At 43.0% G+C, this 17,577-nt stretch overlaps 1 protein-coding gene across 2 annotated transcripts in view; it reads left to right on the top strand.

Moving 5' to 3' along the window:
• The window catches only part of cacna1ba (calcium channel, voltage-dependent, N type, alpha 1B subunit, a), a 927,013-nt gene that overhangs the window by 399,231 nt on the left and 510,205 nt on the right, over nt 1-17,577 (top strand). For both annotated transcript variants that reach the window (XM_072240685.1, XM_072240684.1), the window contains exon 7: nt 9,977-10,129. In XM_072240685.1, the coding sequence (XP_072096786.1) occupies nt 9,977-10,129 (153 nt within the window). The remainder of the gene's footprint in view (nt 1-9,976; nt 10,130-17,577) is intronic.

The following is a 17,577-nucleotide window of genomic DNA, read 5'->3' as shown; positions in this document are numbered from 1 at the left end:
GATTTTAGAGAGACATACGTTGCCATCAAGGCGACGTCTCTTCCCGGGACGTCCATGCTTATTTCAGCAGGACAATGCCAGACCACATTCTGCACGGGCTACAACAGCGTGGCTTTGTAGACACAGAGTGCGTGTGCTTGACTGGCCTGCTGCCAGTCCAGATCTATCTCCTATTGAAAATGTATGGCGCATCATGAAGAGGAGAATCAGACAACGGAGACCACGGACTGTTGAGCAGCTGAAGTCTTATATCAAGCAAGAACGGACAAAATTTCCAATTGCAAATCTACTACAATTAGTATCCTCAGTTCCAAAACGATTAAAAAGTGTTATTAAAAGGAAAGGTGATGTAACACAATGGTAAACCTGCCTCTGTCCCAACTTTTGTTGAGTGCGTTGCAGCCATCAAATTCTAAATTTGTGTATGTTTACAAAATACAATTAAGTTGGTCAGTAAAACTATTGAAAATCTTTTCTTTGTACTTTTGTCAGTTAAATAAAGGTTCACATGAATTAACATATCACAGATTTTTGTTTTTATTGCATTTTGGAAAATATCCCAACTTTTCTGGAAATGGGGTTTGTAGATGGTTGCCTCTCTGATTGGAGACCTGTGATTAGTGGAGTGCCACAGGGATCGGTGCTGAGTCCATCGTTGTTTGTCATCAATATCAACGATCTGAATGATAATGTGGTAAAGTGGACTAGCAAATTTGCAGATGACATCAAGTTTGGGGGTGTAGTGGACAGCGAGGAAGGCTATCAGAGCTTGTAGTGGGGTCTGGGCCCGCAGGAAAAATGGACTGAAAAATGATAGATGGAATTTAATGCAGACAAATGTGAGGGGTTGTACTTTGGGTGGACAAACCAGTGTAGTACTTACACAATGAGCAGTAGGACACTGAGGAATATGGTAGAACAGATGGATATGGGAATACAGATATGAGGGGTGATTGATAAGTTCATGGCCTAAGGTACAAGGAGTCAATTTTAGAAAACCGAGCACATTTATTTTTCAACATAGTCCCCTCCTACATTTACACAGTTAGTCCAGGGGTAGTGGAGCATACGGATCTTGGACTTCCAGAAAGTGTCCACAGCAGGGGTGATTGATAAGTTCGTGGCCTAAGGAAGAAGGAGGTGAGTTATACAGCTCTCGTTACATGAACATGCAGGTCAACTCGTTGAGTGATTATGCAGAAAGTTTGAAGTTAATAACTCATCTCCTTCTACCTGAGTTTTCCACTGAGGTTGGGTGAGACTAGATCTGGAGGTCTTGTGTTAATTGTGAAAGGAAAAATGTTTAAGGGGAATATTCCTCAGTCAGAGGGTGGTGAGAGTGTGGAATGAGCTATTTGCAGAAGTGGTGGATGCGGGTTCAATTTCAACATTTAAGACCATAAGACCATAAGATATAGAAGCAGAAGTAGGCCATTCGTCCCATGGAGTCTGCTCCGCCATTCAATCATGGGCTGATCCAATTCTTCCAGTCATCCCCACTCCCCTGCCGTCTCCCCATACCCTCTGATGCCCTGGCTTAAATGCACCCAATGACTTGGCCTCCACAATCTCTCGTGGCAACAAATTCCACAGATTTGCCACCCTCTGACTAAAGTAATTTCTCCGCATCTCTGTTCTAAATGGACATCCTTCAATCCTGAAGTCGTGCTCTCTTGTCCTAGACTCCTCTACCATGGGAAATAACTTTGCCATATGTAATCTGTTCAGGCTTCTTAACATTCGGTATGTTTCTATGAGATCCCTCCTCATTCTCCTGAACTCCAGGGAATACAGCCCAAGAGCTGCCAGATGTTCCTCATACGGTAACCCTTTCATTCCTGGAATCATTCTCGTGAATCTTCTCTAAACCCTCTCTAATGTCAGCGTTTCCTTTCTGAACTAAGGAGCCCAAAACTGCACACAATACTCCAAGTATGGGCTCACGAGTGCCTTATAGAGCCTCAACATCACATCCCTGCTCTTATATTCTGTACCTCTAGAAATGAATGCCAATATTGCATTTGCCTTCTTCAACACCAACTCAATCTGGAGGTTAACCTTTAGGGTATCCTGCACAAGGATTCCCTTTGCATCCCTGCATTTTGTATTCTCTCCCCATCTAAATAATAGTCTGCCCGTTTATTTCTTCTACCAAAGTGCATGACCATACACTTTCCAACATTGTATTTCATTTGCCACTTCTTTGCCCATTCCCCTGAACTACCTAAGTCTCTTTGCAGACTCTCTAATTCCTCAACACTACCCACTCCTCCAGCTATGTTTGTATCATCGGCAAATTTAGCCACAAATCCATTAATCCCATAGTCCAAATCATTGACGTACATTGTAAAAAGCAGCGGTCCCAACACCGACCTCCACTGGTAACTGGCAGCCAGCCAGAATAGGAACCCTTTATTCCCACTCTCTGATTTCTGCCGATCAGCCAATGCTCCACCCATGCTAGGAACTCCCCTGTAATTCCATGGGCTCTTATCTTGCTGAACAGCCTCATGTGTGGCACCTTGTCAAAGGCCTTCTGAAAATCCAAGTACTCCACATCTACTATATCTCCTTGTCTACCCTGCTTGTAATTTCCTCAAAAAATTGCAGTAGGTTAGTTAGGCAAGATTTTCCTTTCAGGATACCATGCTGGCTTTGGCCTACCTTACCATAGAACCATAGAACCATAGAAACTACAGCCCAGAAACAGGCCTTTTGGCCCTTCTTGGCTGTGCTGAACCATTTTCTGCCTAGTCGCACTGACCTGCACACGGACCATATCCCTCCATACACCTCCCATCCAATTTATTCTTAAATGTTAATAAAGAACCCGCATTTACCACCTCATCTGGCAGCTCATTCCATACTCCCACCACTCTCCATGTGAAGAAGCCCCCGCTAATGTTCCCTTTAAACTTTTCCCCCCTCACCCTTAACCCATGTCCTCTGGTTTTTTTCTCCCCTTGCATCAGTGGAAAAAGCCTGCTTGCATTCACTCTATCTATACCCATCATAATTTTATATACCTCTATCAAATCTCCCCTCATTCCTCTACGCTCCAGGGAATAAAGTCCTAACCTATTCAACCTTTCTCTGTAACTGAGTTTCTCAAGTCCTGGCAACATCTTTGTAAACCTTCTCTGCACTCTTTCAACCTTATTTATATCCTTTCTGTAATTTGGTGATCAAAACTGAATACAATACTCCAGATTCGGCCTCACCAATGCCTTATACAACCTCATCATAACATTCCAGCTCTTATACTCGATACTTTGATTAATAAAGGCCAATGTACCAAAAGCTCTCTTTACGACCCTATCTACTTGTGACGCCACTTTTAGGGAATTTTGTATCTGTAATCCCAGATCCCTCTGTTCTACTGCACTCCTTAGAGCCTTACCATTAACCCTGTATGTTCTGCCTTGGTTTGTCCTTCCAATGTGCAATACCTCACACTTGTCTGTATTAAACTCCATCTGCCATTTCTCAGCCCATTTTTCCAGCTGGTCCAAGTCCCTCTGCAGGCTCTGAAAACCTTCCTCGCTGTCTACTACACCTCCAATCTTTGTATCATCAGCAAATTTGCTGATCTAATTTACCACATTATCATCCAGATCATTGATATAGATGACAAATAACAATGGACCCAGCACTGATCCCTGTGGCACACCACTAGTCACAGGCCTCCACTCGGAGAAGCAATTCTCTACTACCACTCTTTGGCTTCTTCCATTGAGCCAATATCTAATCCAATTTACCACCTCTCCATGTATACCTAGCGACTGAATTTTCCTAACTAACCTTCCATGCGGGACCTTGTTAAAGGCCTTACTGAAATCCATGTAGACAATATCCACTGCCTTCCCTTCCTCCACTTTCCTGGTAACCTCTTCGAAAAACTCCAATAGATTGGTCAAACATGACCTACCACGCACAAAGCCATGTTGACTCTCCCTAATAAGTCCCTGTCTATCCAAATGCTTGTAGATTCTGTCTCTTAGTACTCCCTCCAATAACTTACCTACTACCGACGTTAAACTCCCCGGCCTATAATTTCCCGGATTACTTTTCGATCCTTTTATAAATAGCAGAACAACATGAGCCACTCTCCAATCCTCCAGCACCTCACCCGTAGACAACGACATTTTAAATATTTCTGCCAGGGCCCCCGCAATTTCAACACTAGTCTCCTTCAAGGTCCGAGGGAACACTCTGTCAGGTCCCGGGGATTTATCCACTTTAATTTTCCTCAAGACAGCAAGCACCTCCTCCTTTTCAATCTGTACAGTTTCCATGATCTCACTACTTGATTCCTTCAATTCCATAGACTTCATGCCAGTTTCCTTAGTAAATACAGATGCAAAAAACCTATTTAAGATCTCCCCCATTTCCTTTGGTTCCGCACATAGCCGACCACTCTGATCTTCTAGAGGACCAATTTTTTCCCTTACAATCCTTTTGCTCTTAATATACCTGTAAAAGCTCTTTGGATTATCCTTCACTTTGACTGCCAAGGCAACCTCATGTCTTCTCTTAGCCCTCCTGATTACTTTCTTAAGTATTTTCTTGTACTTCTTATACTCCTCAAGCACCTGATTTACTCCCTGTTTCCTATACATTTCATACAACTCCCTCTTCTTCTTTATCAGAGTTGAAATATCCCTTGAGAACCAAGGTTCCTTATTCCTATTCAATTTGCCTTTAATCCTGACAGGAACATACGAATAATAATAATAATAATAATAATAATAATAATAATAATAATAAATAAATAAGCAATAAATGTCAAGAACATGAGATGAAGAGTCCTTGAAAGTGAGTCCATATGTTGTGGGAACAGTTCAGTGATGGGGAAAGTGAAGTCAAATTATCCCCATTGGTTCATGAGCCTGATGGTTGAGGGGTGATAACTGTTCCTGAACCTGGTGGTGTGGGTCTTGAGGCTCCTGTACCTCCTTCCTGATGGCAGCAGCAAGAAACCAGCATGGCCTGGATGGTTGAGGTTCTTGATGATAGATGACACTTTCATGCAATAATGCTCTGTGTAAACATGCTCAATGGTTGGGAGGGCTTTACCCATGATGGACTGGGCTATATCCACTACTTTTTGTAGGATTTTCCATTCATGGGCATTGATGTTTCCATACCAGGCCGTGATGCAACCAGTCAATACACCCTACGCGACACATCTATAGAAGTCTGAATCTTCATAAACTTCTAAGGAAGCAGAGGTGCTGCTGGACTTTCATTGTAATGACATTTATGTGCTGGGCCCATGACAGATCTTCTGAAATGATATCACTGAGGAATTTAAAGTTGCTGACCCTCCCCAACTCCATATATCCCATGAGGACTGGCTCATGGAACCCCGGTTTCTTCCTCCTGAAGTCAATAATCAGCTCCTTGACCCTGCTGACATTGGGTGAGAGGTTGTGGTTGTGGCACCACTCAGCCAGAATTTCAATCTCCCTCCTGTATGCTGATTCATCACCACCTTTGATTTGGTCAAGACAGCAGTGTCGTCAACAAACTTAAATGTGGCAGATGTCAGAAGAAAGTTCTTTACACAGAGTGGTGGCTGGGGGGCGGGGCAAGTCCTGCTGGTGTGATTGTAGAGGCAGATACATTCAGGATATTTAAGAAGCTCTTAGATAGACACCTGGATGATAGAATGGTGCTCCATGGGGATTGATACTAATTCCCAGTTTCCTTGGAGCAGAGGGAGTTGAAAATGGATCTGATATGTGGAACCAGCTGATGGGAAGATGGAGTCATACTGGGTGGGTGCATTGGTGGATTTATTGCTGGCTGCAGGCCAGCTGCTGGTAAATGGGATTAGTGCAGATGGGTATCTGCTGGTTGGCATGAATACGTAGGCCGAAAGGCCTGTTTCTGTGCTGTATGACTCTAAAACTCAACCTCACCTGGTTTCTGTTGAATTAAATCCACCCTCTGGATTTTAGTTGCTTTTATTAAATAACTTGTATACAATCTTAACTGGCAATGCAATATATATTGGTAAGTTAATGACTTAGAATGATGAAAAGACATAGTGCAAAGAATGGGAAGATGTGTGTAATTGCTGATGACTGGGACTGGAAAGGTGTTGCAATGAATTTGCAGCTGGTGCCAAGACCTGTGACCATTCATTCTGTCAAAAATGAAGATCAGACAGCACTTACAGCTGTCAGCACCACAAGGGATCATTTCGAACATGATTCAATTGATCAGGCTTTATAGTAACAGAGATCTCTCAATCAGTTAGTGACATTTAATCTTCATTTTCTAACAAGCAGGCTGAACTCATCCAGGCAATATGTTTCACTGCAGGAGTTGTCAGCACCTTCCATGCTTGATTCCAGTCTCCCCAGTTCAAAGACACATCGTTAATCCTAAATAATCAGTCATAAGGCTTTGATTAATTAGACACTCTGCAGTCAAATGTGATCAAAGCCAGTCTAGTCTGAATGAATAGGCTCATTTCAAGTACTTGGATCAGTCCCATCCTGGTTCTGTCGTTCAAGGGTTCCATTTAATATTCAAGATTCAAGTACATTTATGTGTAACTTACACAGCCTTGAGATTTGCTTGCTCACGGGTAGCCATAAAACAAGAAACTCAAAGAATCCAATTAAAGAAAAAAGTATAAAGGACCAACACTCGCATCGAGAAAGAGAAAAATAAATTAAAGTCGCGTAAATAATTGAAGCGAGCAACAGCATCCAAACCAAAATGGAGTCCTTAGATTTGAACCCTGGAGCACTCTGGAGCAGGCCCAAAGCCTCGCTTAATATCAGAGAAGGTATATCGTATGCAACCTGAAATTCTTGCTCTTCACAGACACCCACTAAAACAGAAGAGAACCCCAAAGAATGAATGCCAGTAAAACGTTAGAACCCCAAACCCACCCCCCCCATTCACAAGCAGCAGGAAAGCATCAAATCTCCCCACCTCCTCTCCACTTCCTTTCAGCAGGAGCATCAGCACCCACCATCCACCAAGCAAGCTATAGCAAAGCCCTCAAAGAGAGACCACGATCTGCAGTCCAACAAAATATAATTGCTCACTCAACAATTTGACATGCCACAGGTTCTCTCTCTCCCTAACAAGGGACAGAGAGGAGTCACTCTTTTACAGCAAAAGGGGAGATCTACAAAAATTAGATTTTAGATTAGATTAGATTCAACGTTATTGTTGTTGTGCCGAGTACAGATACAAAGCCAATGAAGTGCATTTAGCATCTGACCAGAAATGCAAGGAATAGTGTTACTTACAAAATAATTGTGAATAAAAAAGTGCTACAGCACACAAATATAGAAGTACTGAGACAGTACAATACAGATGCAATACTGCTTAGTGCTGTGATGAGAGGTTCAGCAGTGTCACAGCCTCAGGGAAGAAGCTCTTCCTGTGTTTGCTGGTGCGGGAGCGGAGGCTCCTGTAGCGTCTACCGGAAGGGAGGAGAGTAAAAAGTCCACGGTTAGGGTGAGATGCATCCTTGATAATGCTTTTCACCCTGCCCAGGCAGCGTTTACGGTAGATGTTCTCAATGGTCGGCAATTGGGTGCCGATAATCCGCTGGGCAGTTTTCACCACACGCTGGAGCGCTTTGCGGTCTGATATGGGACAATTGCCATACCATACTGAGATGCTGTTGGTGAGTATGCTCTCAATGGTACAGAGGTAAAAGTCCGTCAGTATCCTGGGACAGAGGTGAGCTTTCTTCATGCTCCGCAGGAAATAACGGCGCTGTTGCGCCTTTTTGATCAGGATGGAGGAGTTCAGGGACCAGGTGAGATCTTTGGAAATGTGGACATCAAGGAATTTGAAGCTTGATACACACCCCACTACAGCTCCGTTGATGTAGATGGGGACGTGAGTGTGACTCCTAGCATGCCTGAAGTCCACAATAATCTCCTTGGTCTTCTGGGTGTTAAGGGCCAGATTGTTGTCGGCACACCACACAGCCAGGTGCTGAATCTCATCCCTGTAGGCCATCACGTCATCCCCTCTGATCAGACCAACCACCGTGGTGTTGTCTGCGAACTTGATTATGGAGTTAGAACCATGTACAGGAACGCAGTCATAGGTGACAAGGGAGTACAGAAGAGGGCTCAGCACACAGCTTTGAGTCACGCCGGTATTCAGGGTGAGAGTGGAGGAGGAGAGGTTATCTAACTTAACTAATTGGGGACTGTTAGTCAGAAAGTCCAAGGTCCAATTGCAGAAGGATACACTGATACCAAGCTGGCGAAGTTTGGTGATCAGCTTGGAGGGGATCACAGTATTGAATGCCAAACTAAAGTCAATGAACAACATTCTGACGTAAGAGTTGGGGCTGTCCATGTGGGTCAGGGCAGACTGAAGTGCCGTGGAGATGGCATCCTCTGTTGACTCAAGACTGCCTGCTGATTATGATGTTACAGTCTTCTGCATTGCTTTTATTCTGAGTCCTCTGGCTCAAGAATCGGCAGCAAACTCTCCCCCACCCTCAAGGGAAAGAGAGAGACAGAGAGCGTGATCGCCTGAGTACAGGGGTCTCTGACAGCCGCGTCCATTGTCGCAATGTTGCATCCCTTCTCCTGCGATGCCTCGGTCAGCGATACTGGCATGGATTGGTTCACCCGCAGAGCTGCACCTTGAAGGCATGTGTTTTCCAGGCCTCATCCTGGGCATATCGAAAACGGCTAATCGGTGAGTTCCAGGCGTGTAAACCATCACCGTGAAGAGCCAGAGTTTGAGTGTAGCTGTAGATCACAGACTCCAACAGAACCCCATCCACCTTGAAAAAGAAAAAAAAAAGAGGCATTAAAGGGAAGAAGTTAAGCTGCTTTGCGGATGAGCTTGAAAGAAGCTGGCCTCTGGCGACATCTTAGCTCTGCCCCCTAACATGATAGATGCATTGGAGAATGTTCAAATTATATTAAGAGCTATGGGCCTATTTTTGAAACATAAGAAACTAGGAATTAAAGCAATAGCTCAGTTTTAATGAATGCAGTAAATTAATTAATTTGAGGCATTTGGTGATACACAAAGAAGTGCAATAAGGTCAAATGATAGGTTCATCTGTTTTTTACAGGTGCAGCAATCCCTTATTTCTGAACTCAAATGTGCAATGAACCTAGTGTTTGGTAGGTTAATGCCATCCTCAGTTGGTGCATGAACTCTTCATTGCCAATAAGCGGACCCTTTTACCTATTAAGCTGATGCTAAGTTGGATTTTTGCATCTCAAGGAGAATGTTCAGGCAAGAATTAATTCCCTGTGAGCATGTAATTTGTTCCTCAATGAAGAACATAAAATTTTAACAGCATAAGGTTGAGGAGAACACTATATTTAAGAGAAGAAGCAGAAAATAATAAAATCAACAGAGTGTAAAACCTAAGAAAATCATTTAAACAAATTAAAGCAAAATTTTGACAGCATTTTACATTTCATGTTTTTTACTCATTTTTTAAAAATTGAATTTCTGCTTTAGTCGCCAAAATTGGTACTCGTGGTTACCTGAAGTACATTATACAAAACTTCAGCACAATTTATGCTCTATTGCAGATGGGATTTTTACCTTTTTTGCTGGAAAGATGGCAATTAAGGTTTTTCAATTCTATTCTGTTTTTTTGCATTTCGTGTATCTTTGCTTCAGGCAAAAAAAAATTAATAACTTAATTTCCTGATCAGTGCAACATTTCATAAACACCATCATTTCCATACAATTGTATCTGGTAAGTACAATCTTTACATGCAGCTTTGAATGAAATAAATATAAATAGGTTGAATGTAATTTGAACTGATGGAATAATAAACAACAGTTACTTTAGTATATTGGGAACATAGGTTGTCTATTCTGCCTTTGAACCTTTTATGCTGCTCAGTCAAGTCATATCCAATCTATAGCTCAGCCTTGTCCGCATTAGATTCATTGTCCTTATTACCCTTGCTTAACTGAAACTCTTCAATCTGTTTTTTGCTTCAATCAGGTTTGCAAGTTGTATTAAAATCGATAATGAAGGCGATGGTCCCCCTTCTTCAGATTGGACTTCTCCTGTTCTTTGCAATCGTGATGTTTGCCATTATTGGTCTGGAGTTCTACATCGGGAAGTTTCACAAAACCTGCTTCAGTGAAGAAACAAGTAAGGAAAAAGAAACGATCAGAGATGTGCTCAGTGTGGTTTGGACTGCTTTATTATAGCTGAGCTGAAGCAGTTGCAAAACATTTCTGAGAAGCTTTCCTTTATTTATAGTTCTGTTTAAATTTCTCTCCAGCAGAGATGCATCTGCATCCAGCATTTAACATTATCTATGATTGACTTCCTGAAAAAGCACTTTCAGTTTGCTTGTAAAAGCAAGGCATTAGACATGTTTACAAAATGAAACACATACGAGGGGTGATTGATAAGTTCATGGCCTAAGGTAGAAGGAGTCAATTTTAGAACACCTAGCACATTTATTTTTCAACACAGTCCCCTCTTACATTTACACACTTAGTCCAGCGGTCGTGGAGCATACGGATCCCTTCTTTGTAGAAGCGGTCCACAGCAGGGGTAATTGATAAGTTCATGGCCTAAGGTAGAAGGAGATGAGTTATTAACTTCAAACTTTCAGCATTATCACTCAAAGAGGTGAACTGCATGTGCATATAACGAGAGCGTCTTGGACCTCCTGGTGGTCCACAGCAAGGGTGATTGATAAGTTCATGGCCGAAGGTAAAAGGAGATGAGTTATACTGCTCTTGTTACATGCACATGCATTTCAACTCTTTGAGTGAAAATGCAGAACGTTTGAAGTTTCTCCTCATCTCCTTCTACTTTAGACCACGAACTTATCAATCACCCCTGCCGTGGACCACTTTCTGGAGGTCCAAGACGCCGACTTCTACAAGAAAGAGATCCGTATGCTCCATGACCGCTGGACTAAGTGTGTAAATGTAGGAAAAATAAGTGTGCTAGGTTTTCTAAAATTGACTCCTTCTATCTTAAGCCATGAACTTATCAATCACCCCTTGTAGATTAAAATATCTGTGAGAGTGTATGCTTGAGCTGAAACTGTCTATGTGTATGAAATAGAAGGAAAGGAGTTATGACCAATATAACTCGTGGGGTGGAATTAAATAGAGCCTGTTGGCAATCCAGGACAATATAATCAGGGGATAGCTTCCTCTGCACCCATGAAATCTCAGACTGTATTCACAGTGTTCTAAAAGGGCACGGTGAACAGCCCGAGCTCATCGTACATGTTGGCACCAGTGACATAGGTAGGAAAAGGGATGAGGTCATGAAGAGAGAATATAGGGAGTTAGGTAGAAAGCTGAAAAGCAGGACCTCAGGAGTAGTAATCTGCCTGTGCCACACACCGGTTAGGATAAGAATAGATAATTTGGCAGATGAATTTGTGGCTGAGGAATTGGTGCAGGGGGCAAGGTTTCAGATTTCTGGATAATTGAGTTATCTCCTGGGGAGTTATGACCTATACAAAAGAGATGGGTCACACCTGAATTTGAGAACCGTGGGTGCCAGAAGTCCCAGATGGGAGACTGGTTCAGGATGTCGTGGGCTGGAGCCAGAGAACGTCCCTCAGGGCCATGCCCCTCCCAATCTACGAGACACTAAATTCTGCCCCGCACCCTGCGAGATGCCAGGAGGGGCCTCACAGAATGGTCCAGGGATCCATTCTTCAAGTGTGGAGGAGGGGGAATGGGTGACTGGAGCCAGTGGGGGGGATTATCAGTAGCTTGAGCTGGGAAACATGGAACATTGAGGATGGAAAGCACAGTCTATATGTGACCCTGTCTTTCATCTGTCCCCTCCTTGGATACAAACCAGGTTGTAAGCATTGTGCAGATCTGTCTGGGAAAATATGGCTGCTCCCTGGGAGTGTTTGAACACGGAGGCAAGCAAGTGAAGAGAGTAGCAGTTCCTCACTGTGGTCTTGTTTAGGGGCCAGTAATCAATACAGGGACAGAGCTTGCCATCCTTCTTGCTCATAAGGAAGGAGCCCGTCCCTACTGGCGAGGTTGATAGATGGATAAGTGCGAAGGCCAAATGCCTCCTTGACGTACTCTTCCATGGCCACTGTTTCAGGATGAGAGGGAGAAAGAGACTGACCTTTTTGAAGTCTTCAGTAAAATCAAAGCCACCTCCCTGCCTCCACACCAGTCACCGACTGTGCCACTGACCTCTTACCTGGTACTCGTCCTCCATGGAGCAGTATCTTCAACTGGAATGGCAGGTCCATACTGGCAGTTGGCACAGGAGGGATATGCTGACAGACAGGTAGACAGGCATGCCAGTCTCCACCCCTGGAGCGCCTTTACCGTTGTGTTGTGACAACCAGGGAGGGCCAAGCACCGGCGGCAGTTCAACCAGACAGAAGGAGAGCCGTTCCTGAAGGTCACTTCCAGCACAAGTTAGAGGGGTTCTGTGGAAAGATGGATCTTGCTGGTACCCAGAAGCCCACTGTTCAGAGCCTTGATGTCAATATTCTTTCTCAATTGCTGAGTCAGAACTCACCATCTCTGAGCCACAGAGGATCTTAGTTGCCCCAGAGTCAATATCGGCTGAAGCTCATGCATCTAAGACCCCCATGACAAGGAAGCTGGGAGCATTGCACGATTAGGGTAAACTGTTGGCAGGAAGAACCAACTCATAAGGACTCTCCTTGCTGACAGGAAACTGAACTGGTCTAGCCATATAAACACCGTGGTCAAAGTCTAGGAATCCTGCAGCGTGTAACTCACCTCCTAACTCCCCAAAGCCTGTCCACCATCTGCAAGGCTCAGGTCAGGAGTGTAATGGAATACTCGTCACTCGCCTGGATGAGTGCAGCTCCATCAACACTCAAGAAGCTTGACACCATCAAGTACAAGGCAGCCCACTTGATTGGTACCCCTTCCACAAGCATCCAATCCCTCCACCATCGGCGTACAGTTGCAGCAGTGTGTACTATCGACAAGATGCACTGCAACAACACACCAAGGTTCCTTATACAGCATCTTCCAGAGCCACGACCACTGGCTCAAGGACGAGAACAACAGATACCTGGGAACACCACCACTTGGAAATTCCCCTCCAAGTCACTCAACATCCTGATTTGGAAGCATATCACGTTCCTTCATTGTCACTGGGTCAAAATCTTGAAATTCCCTCCGTAACAGCACTGTGTATGTACCTACACCTCAGGGACTGCAGTGGTTCAAGAAGGCAGCACATCTCCACCTTCTCAAGGGCAACCAGGGATGGGCAATAAATGCTGGCTTAGCTGGCGACACCCATATCTTGTAAATGAATAAATAAAAATTTTTTAAATCCTCTTTTAATGGACTTTTGGGACAAAAAGTCTGGAAGCGTCTTGGATCACTGGCTGAATGGCATAATTCTACTCCTTTGTCTCATGACTAAGAGTACCAAAAGCTGTGTTAAGGACGTGGTCTTGCAGCTAGAGGTGAACTTGAGCTGGGACCAGGCTGATGCAGTGGCTTGTTCAGGAGTCTTCAGTTTGCATCAGTCTTCACTGTGGAAGACAGTAGCAGTTATGCCAGACGTTTGAGGGTGTCAGAGGCCAGAAGTGAGTGCAGTTGTTGTTACTAGGGAGAAGGTGACCGAGAAACAGACAGCTCTGAAGGTAGATCAGCCACTTGGACCACATAGACTACACCCCAGAGGTTCTGAAAGAGGAGCTGAAGAAATTGTGGAGGCAGTAATAATGACCTTATAGGAATCACTAGATTTTGTCATGGTTCCGGAGGAATAGATAATTGCAAATGCTACTCCTCTCTTCAAGAAGGAAGGGAGGCAGAAGGAAGGAAATTATAGGCCAGTTAGACTGACCTTAAAGTTGGGAAGATGTTGGAGACAATTGTTTAGGATGGTGTCTCAAGGTAAAAAAGGCACATGGTAAAAAAACACCAAAGTCAGCGAAGTCAGGGAAATCTTGCCTGACAAATCTCCTAGAATTCTTTGAGGAAATAACGAGCAGGATGGACAAAGAAGAATCGGATGATGTTGTGTACTTGGATTTTCTGAAGGCTTTTGATGAGTTACCTCACATGAGGCTGCTTAACATGACAGCATTGGCTGATTGGCAGGAGGCAAAGAGCTGGAATAAAGAGAGCCTTTTCTGATTGGCTGCCATTGACTAGTGGTGCTCCACAGGGGTCTGCGTTGGGAATGGTTCTTTTTACGTTATGTGCCAACGATTTGGATGACAGAATTAATGACTTTGTGGTCAAGTTTGTGGATGATATGAAGATTGGTGGAGGGGCAGATAGTGTTGAGGAGGGAAGGAGGCTGCAGAGGATGTAGATAGATTTGGAGAATGGGCAAAGAAGTGGCAGATAGAATACAGTGTCGGGAAGTGTATGGTCATGCTTGACTTTTTTCTAAATGAGGAAAAATTCAAAAATCTGAGGTGCAAAGGGACATGAGAGAGCTCATGCAGCATTCCCTAAAGGTTAACTTGCAGATTCAGTTCCTGGAGAGGAAGGCAAAATGCAATGTTAGCATTAATTTTGAGAGGACTAGAATATAAACGCAAGAGTATAATGCTAAGGCACCGGTGAGGACTCACTTGGAGTATTATGAGCAGTTTTGGGCCCCTTATTTAAGAAAGGATGTGCTGACATTGGAGAAGGTTGGGAGGATGCTCACGAGAATGACTACAGGAATGAAAGGCTGATCGTATGAAGAGCAATTTAACGCTGTAGGCCTGTACTTAGTGGAATTTAAAATAATGAGGGGGGATCTCATTAAAATCTAGTGAATGTTGAAAGGCCTAGATGGACTGGATGTGGACAAGATGTTTCTTGTGGTGGGGGAGTCTAGGACCAGTGGGCACAGCCTCAGAATAGAGACACAGCCACAGCCCTAGAATGGAGATGAGGAGGAATTTCAGGGTGGTGAATCTGGGGAATTATCTGCCACAGATGGTTCTGGAGGGCAGGTTATTGGGTGTATTTAAGGTGGAGGTTAATAGGTTCTTGATTAGACATGGTGTGAAAGGTTACGGGGAGGAGGCAGGAGGATAGAGTTAAGAGAGAAATGGATCAGCATGACGAAGTGGCAGAGCAGACTCAATGGGCTGAATTGTCTAATTCTGCTCCTATGTTTTATTGTTTTATGTTCTTACATTTTAACCAGGTTTAAGTTTCCACTGTGGTAGTGTCAAAATTGGTATAGGATCAAAAAATTTAAAGTAAGTAAAATAATCGGTGTGGGAGATGGGTTTTGATTTGTTGGACATTGGCACCAGTACAGACTCCAAATAAATCATGGTAGGACCATGAACCCAGCAAATCAGATAACAAGAGCAATTGGTAGGCTTTAAACAGAAACTGCTGGGGAAAGAACTGATATCCGGGGGAAGCTATAAATTTAAGGAGAGAGTGTATAGCAGTGGATCTCAAAGTGAGTGATATTGTAGAGGGTGGTGTGACGGGATGCTCGGTAGCAGGTAGGACAGCTGAGAGATTATGAGCTTAACTTAAGAAATGAATTACTTTTTATAAGCATTTGATTCTCAGTGCCTCATAATTGATTACAATGTTCACGTAATTACTTCATTTCTCGCTTACTTACTGTTCTCTTAGACTTTGCTCGAAGTGTGTTATAGTTGTTGAAAAGCATATCATGAGAAATCTGGACTGAAGAAATCGTGTTATTTGAATTTGAATTTATTTAAATCTTAAATCCATCGCACAATGTGAGAGAGTAAAAATCTTTGTGTTATAACTCCATTGCAATGTACAGACATGTGAATTTATAAGTCTAATGGCTTGTAGAAAGAAGCTGCCCCATAGTCTGTTGGTCCTGACTTTAATGCTGCGGTACCGTTTACCAGACTGAAGTAGCTGAAACAGTTTATGGTTGGGGTGACTGGTGTCCCCGATAATATTCCAAGCCTTCTTTCTGCGCCTGCTGCTGTAATGGAATGCTGTAATTCTGTAATGTTCTTAATGGAGGGAAGGTCACATCTACACATGTGCTGGGGTGTCTGTACCACTCTCTACAGGCCTGGCCCATGCATTCACTTCTGGAGTACAGTGTTAGCTAGTACAATTCCCATATGTTAATCATGCAGTGAAATTCCTGTTGTGCAAAACAGTTCTTTCAAATGAGGCAATGAAACATCCAGGCTCCTTGAACACTTGAAGAGAATACACTCTGATAAAGCAAGCAAGAACTTGGATTATTTTCAGTCACTGTGAAAATTTACAGAAACGGAAAACTCTTCAAAACATGTTTGCCAACACTTCACAATGAAACAATGGTGGTTTGCATGCTTCATGCAACATTTCATTGCTCATTGCTAAATCTGAAAAGCCCCATACAATTGGAGAAGAACTGTTTCTACCAGCAGTAAGGGAGGTTCTGAGTACAGATTTTAGTACAGATTTGCTTAAGTCACCAGAACAAATAATTCAAGTGCTTCCACTCAATGACAACTCTGTCAAAGTCGAATAGCTGAAATGTCTGAAAATGTAGAAGACACATTGTGCAATATACTTAAGATATCAAAATTTGCTCTGCAGCTGGACAAGTCAATTTTGCCAGGCAACAAATCTTTGCTTCTTGGTTATCTTTGCTTTATAAAGATGAAAGCATGGTTCAAGAGCTACTATTTGCAAGGGAATGAGAAAACAATAGGAAAGGGGTATCAATATTTCAGGTTGTTGAGCAAGTTTTCAAAAAGAAGGCCGTTCTGCCATCTTGCTTGTGCAACAGACGGGGCACCATCAATGACGGGACCCACCATTATTATTTCCTTGAAAAAGCAGCGCCTAACACTGTGTGATTCACTGACATTTTGTCATAAAAAATGGCTGCATAAATTATTAAATACTGTTATAAAGTCCAGTCCCATGCTCCTAATTCTCAACTCTTTTAAAAGATTTGTATTGAGAAATTTAACAGTTTGAATGTTTACCACTGCACACAGAAGTCAGATAGCTCTCAAATGAAACTACCTGAGATGCTTCTATGCATTTTTTTAAACTGTGCTAAAATTCTTTGAAGACTCAAATGCTTCATTCAGTAATCAATTCAAGAATATTAGACATGACATTGCTTATTTGTCACAATTATTTGCAAGTTTTAATGAAATCAATTTTCAGTTGCAAGGACATGGTTTGAAACTTATCAAAGTCAAATCAGTCATCTCCGCTTTTCTGTCCAAGTTAACAGTATTTAAGTGCAACATTGGTTGTAACGACCTTTTCCAAAATTTCTGAGCCTCTGAGTTGGAAGAGAAAGAAAAAATACCAGATGATGATGTTCAAGTATACTGTGCCCACCTGGGTGAGCTTCACAAAGACATGTCAGAGAGATTTCAGGATATTTTCTCGACCCAGATTCCAGATTCTTAATAAATCCATTCCTGAACACTTGTAATGAGGAATTAAAGGAAGGATGGAGGAAGAACGGATCTCACTACAAAATGGCTTTGAGCTGAAGCTGATGTTCAAAAAATAATATGAAGAATTTTGATTGCAGAAAGAAATCTCTGACCGCTATCCTGTACTGTGGAAAAAAAGGTCAAGATGTTCTTTATTGCCTTTCCAACATCACATGTAGTGGAGCACAGTTTC

This window comes from Mobula birostris, chromosome 22 (genome assembly GCF_030028105.1).
Source record: "Mobula birostris isolate sMobBir1 chromosome 22, sMobBir1.hap1, whole genome shotgun sequence".
Lineage (NCBI taxonomy): Eukaryota > Metazoa > Chordata > Chondrichthyes > Myliobatiformes > Myliobatidae > Mobula > Mobula birostris.
This window is presented reverse-complemented; position numbering and strand designations above follow the sequence as displayed.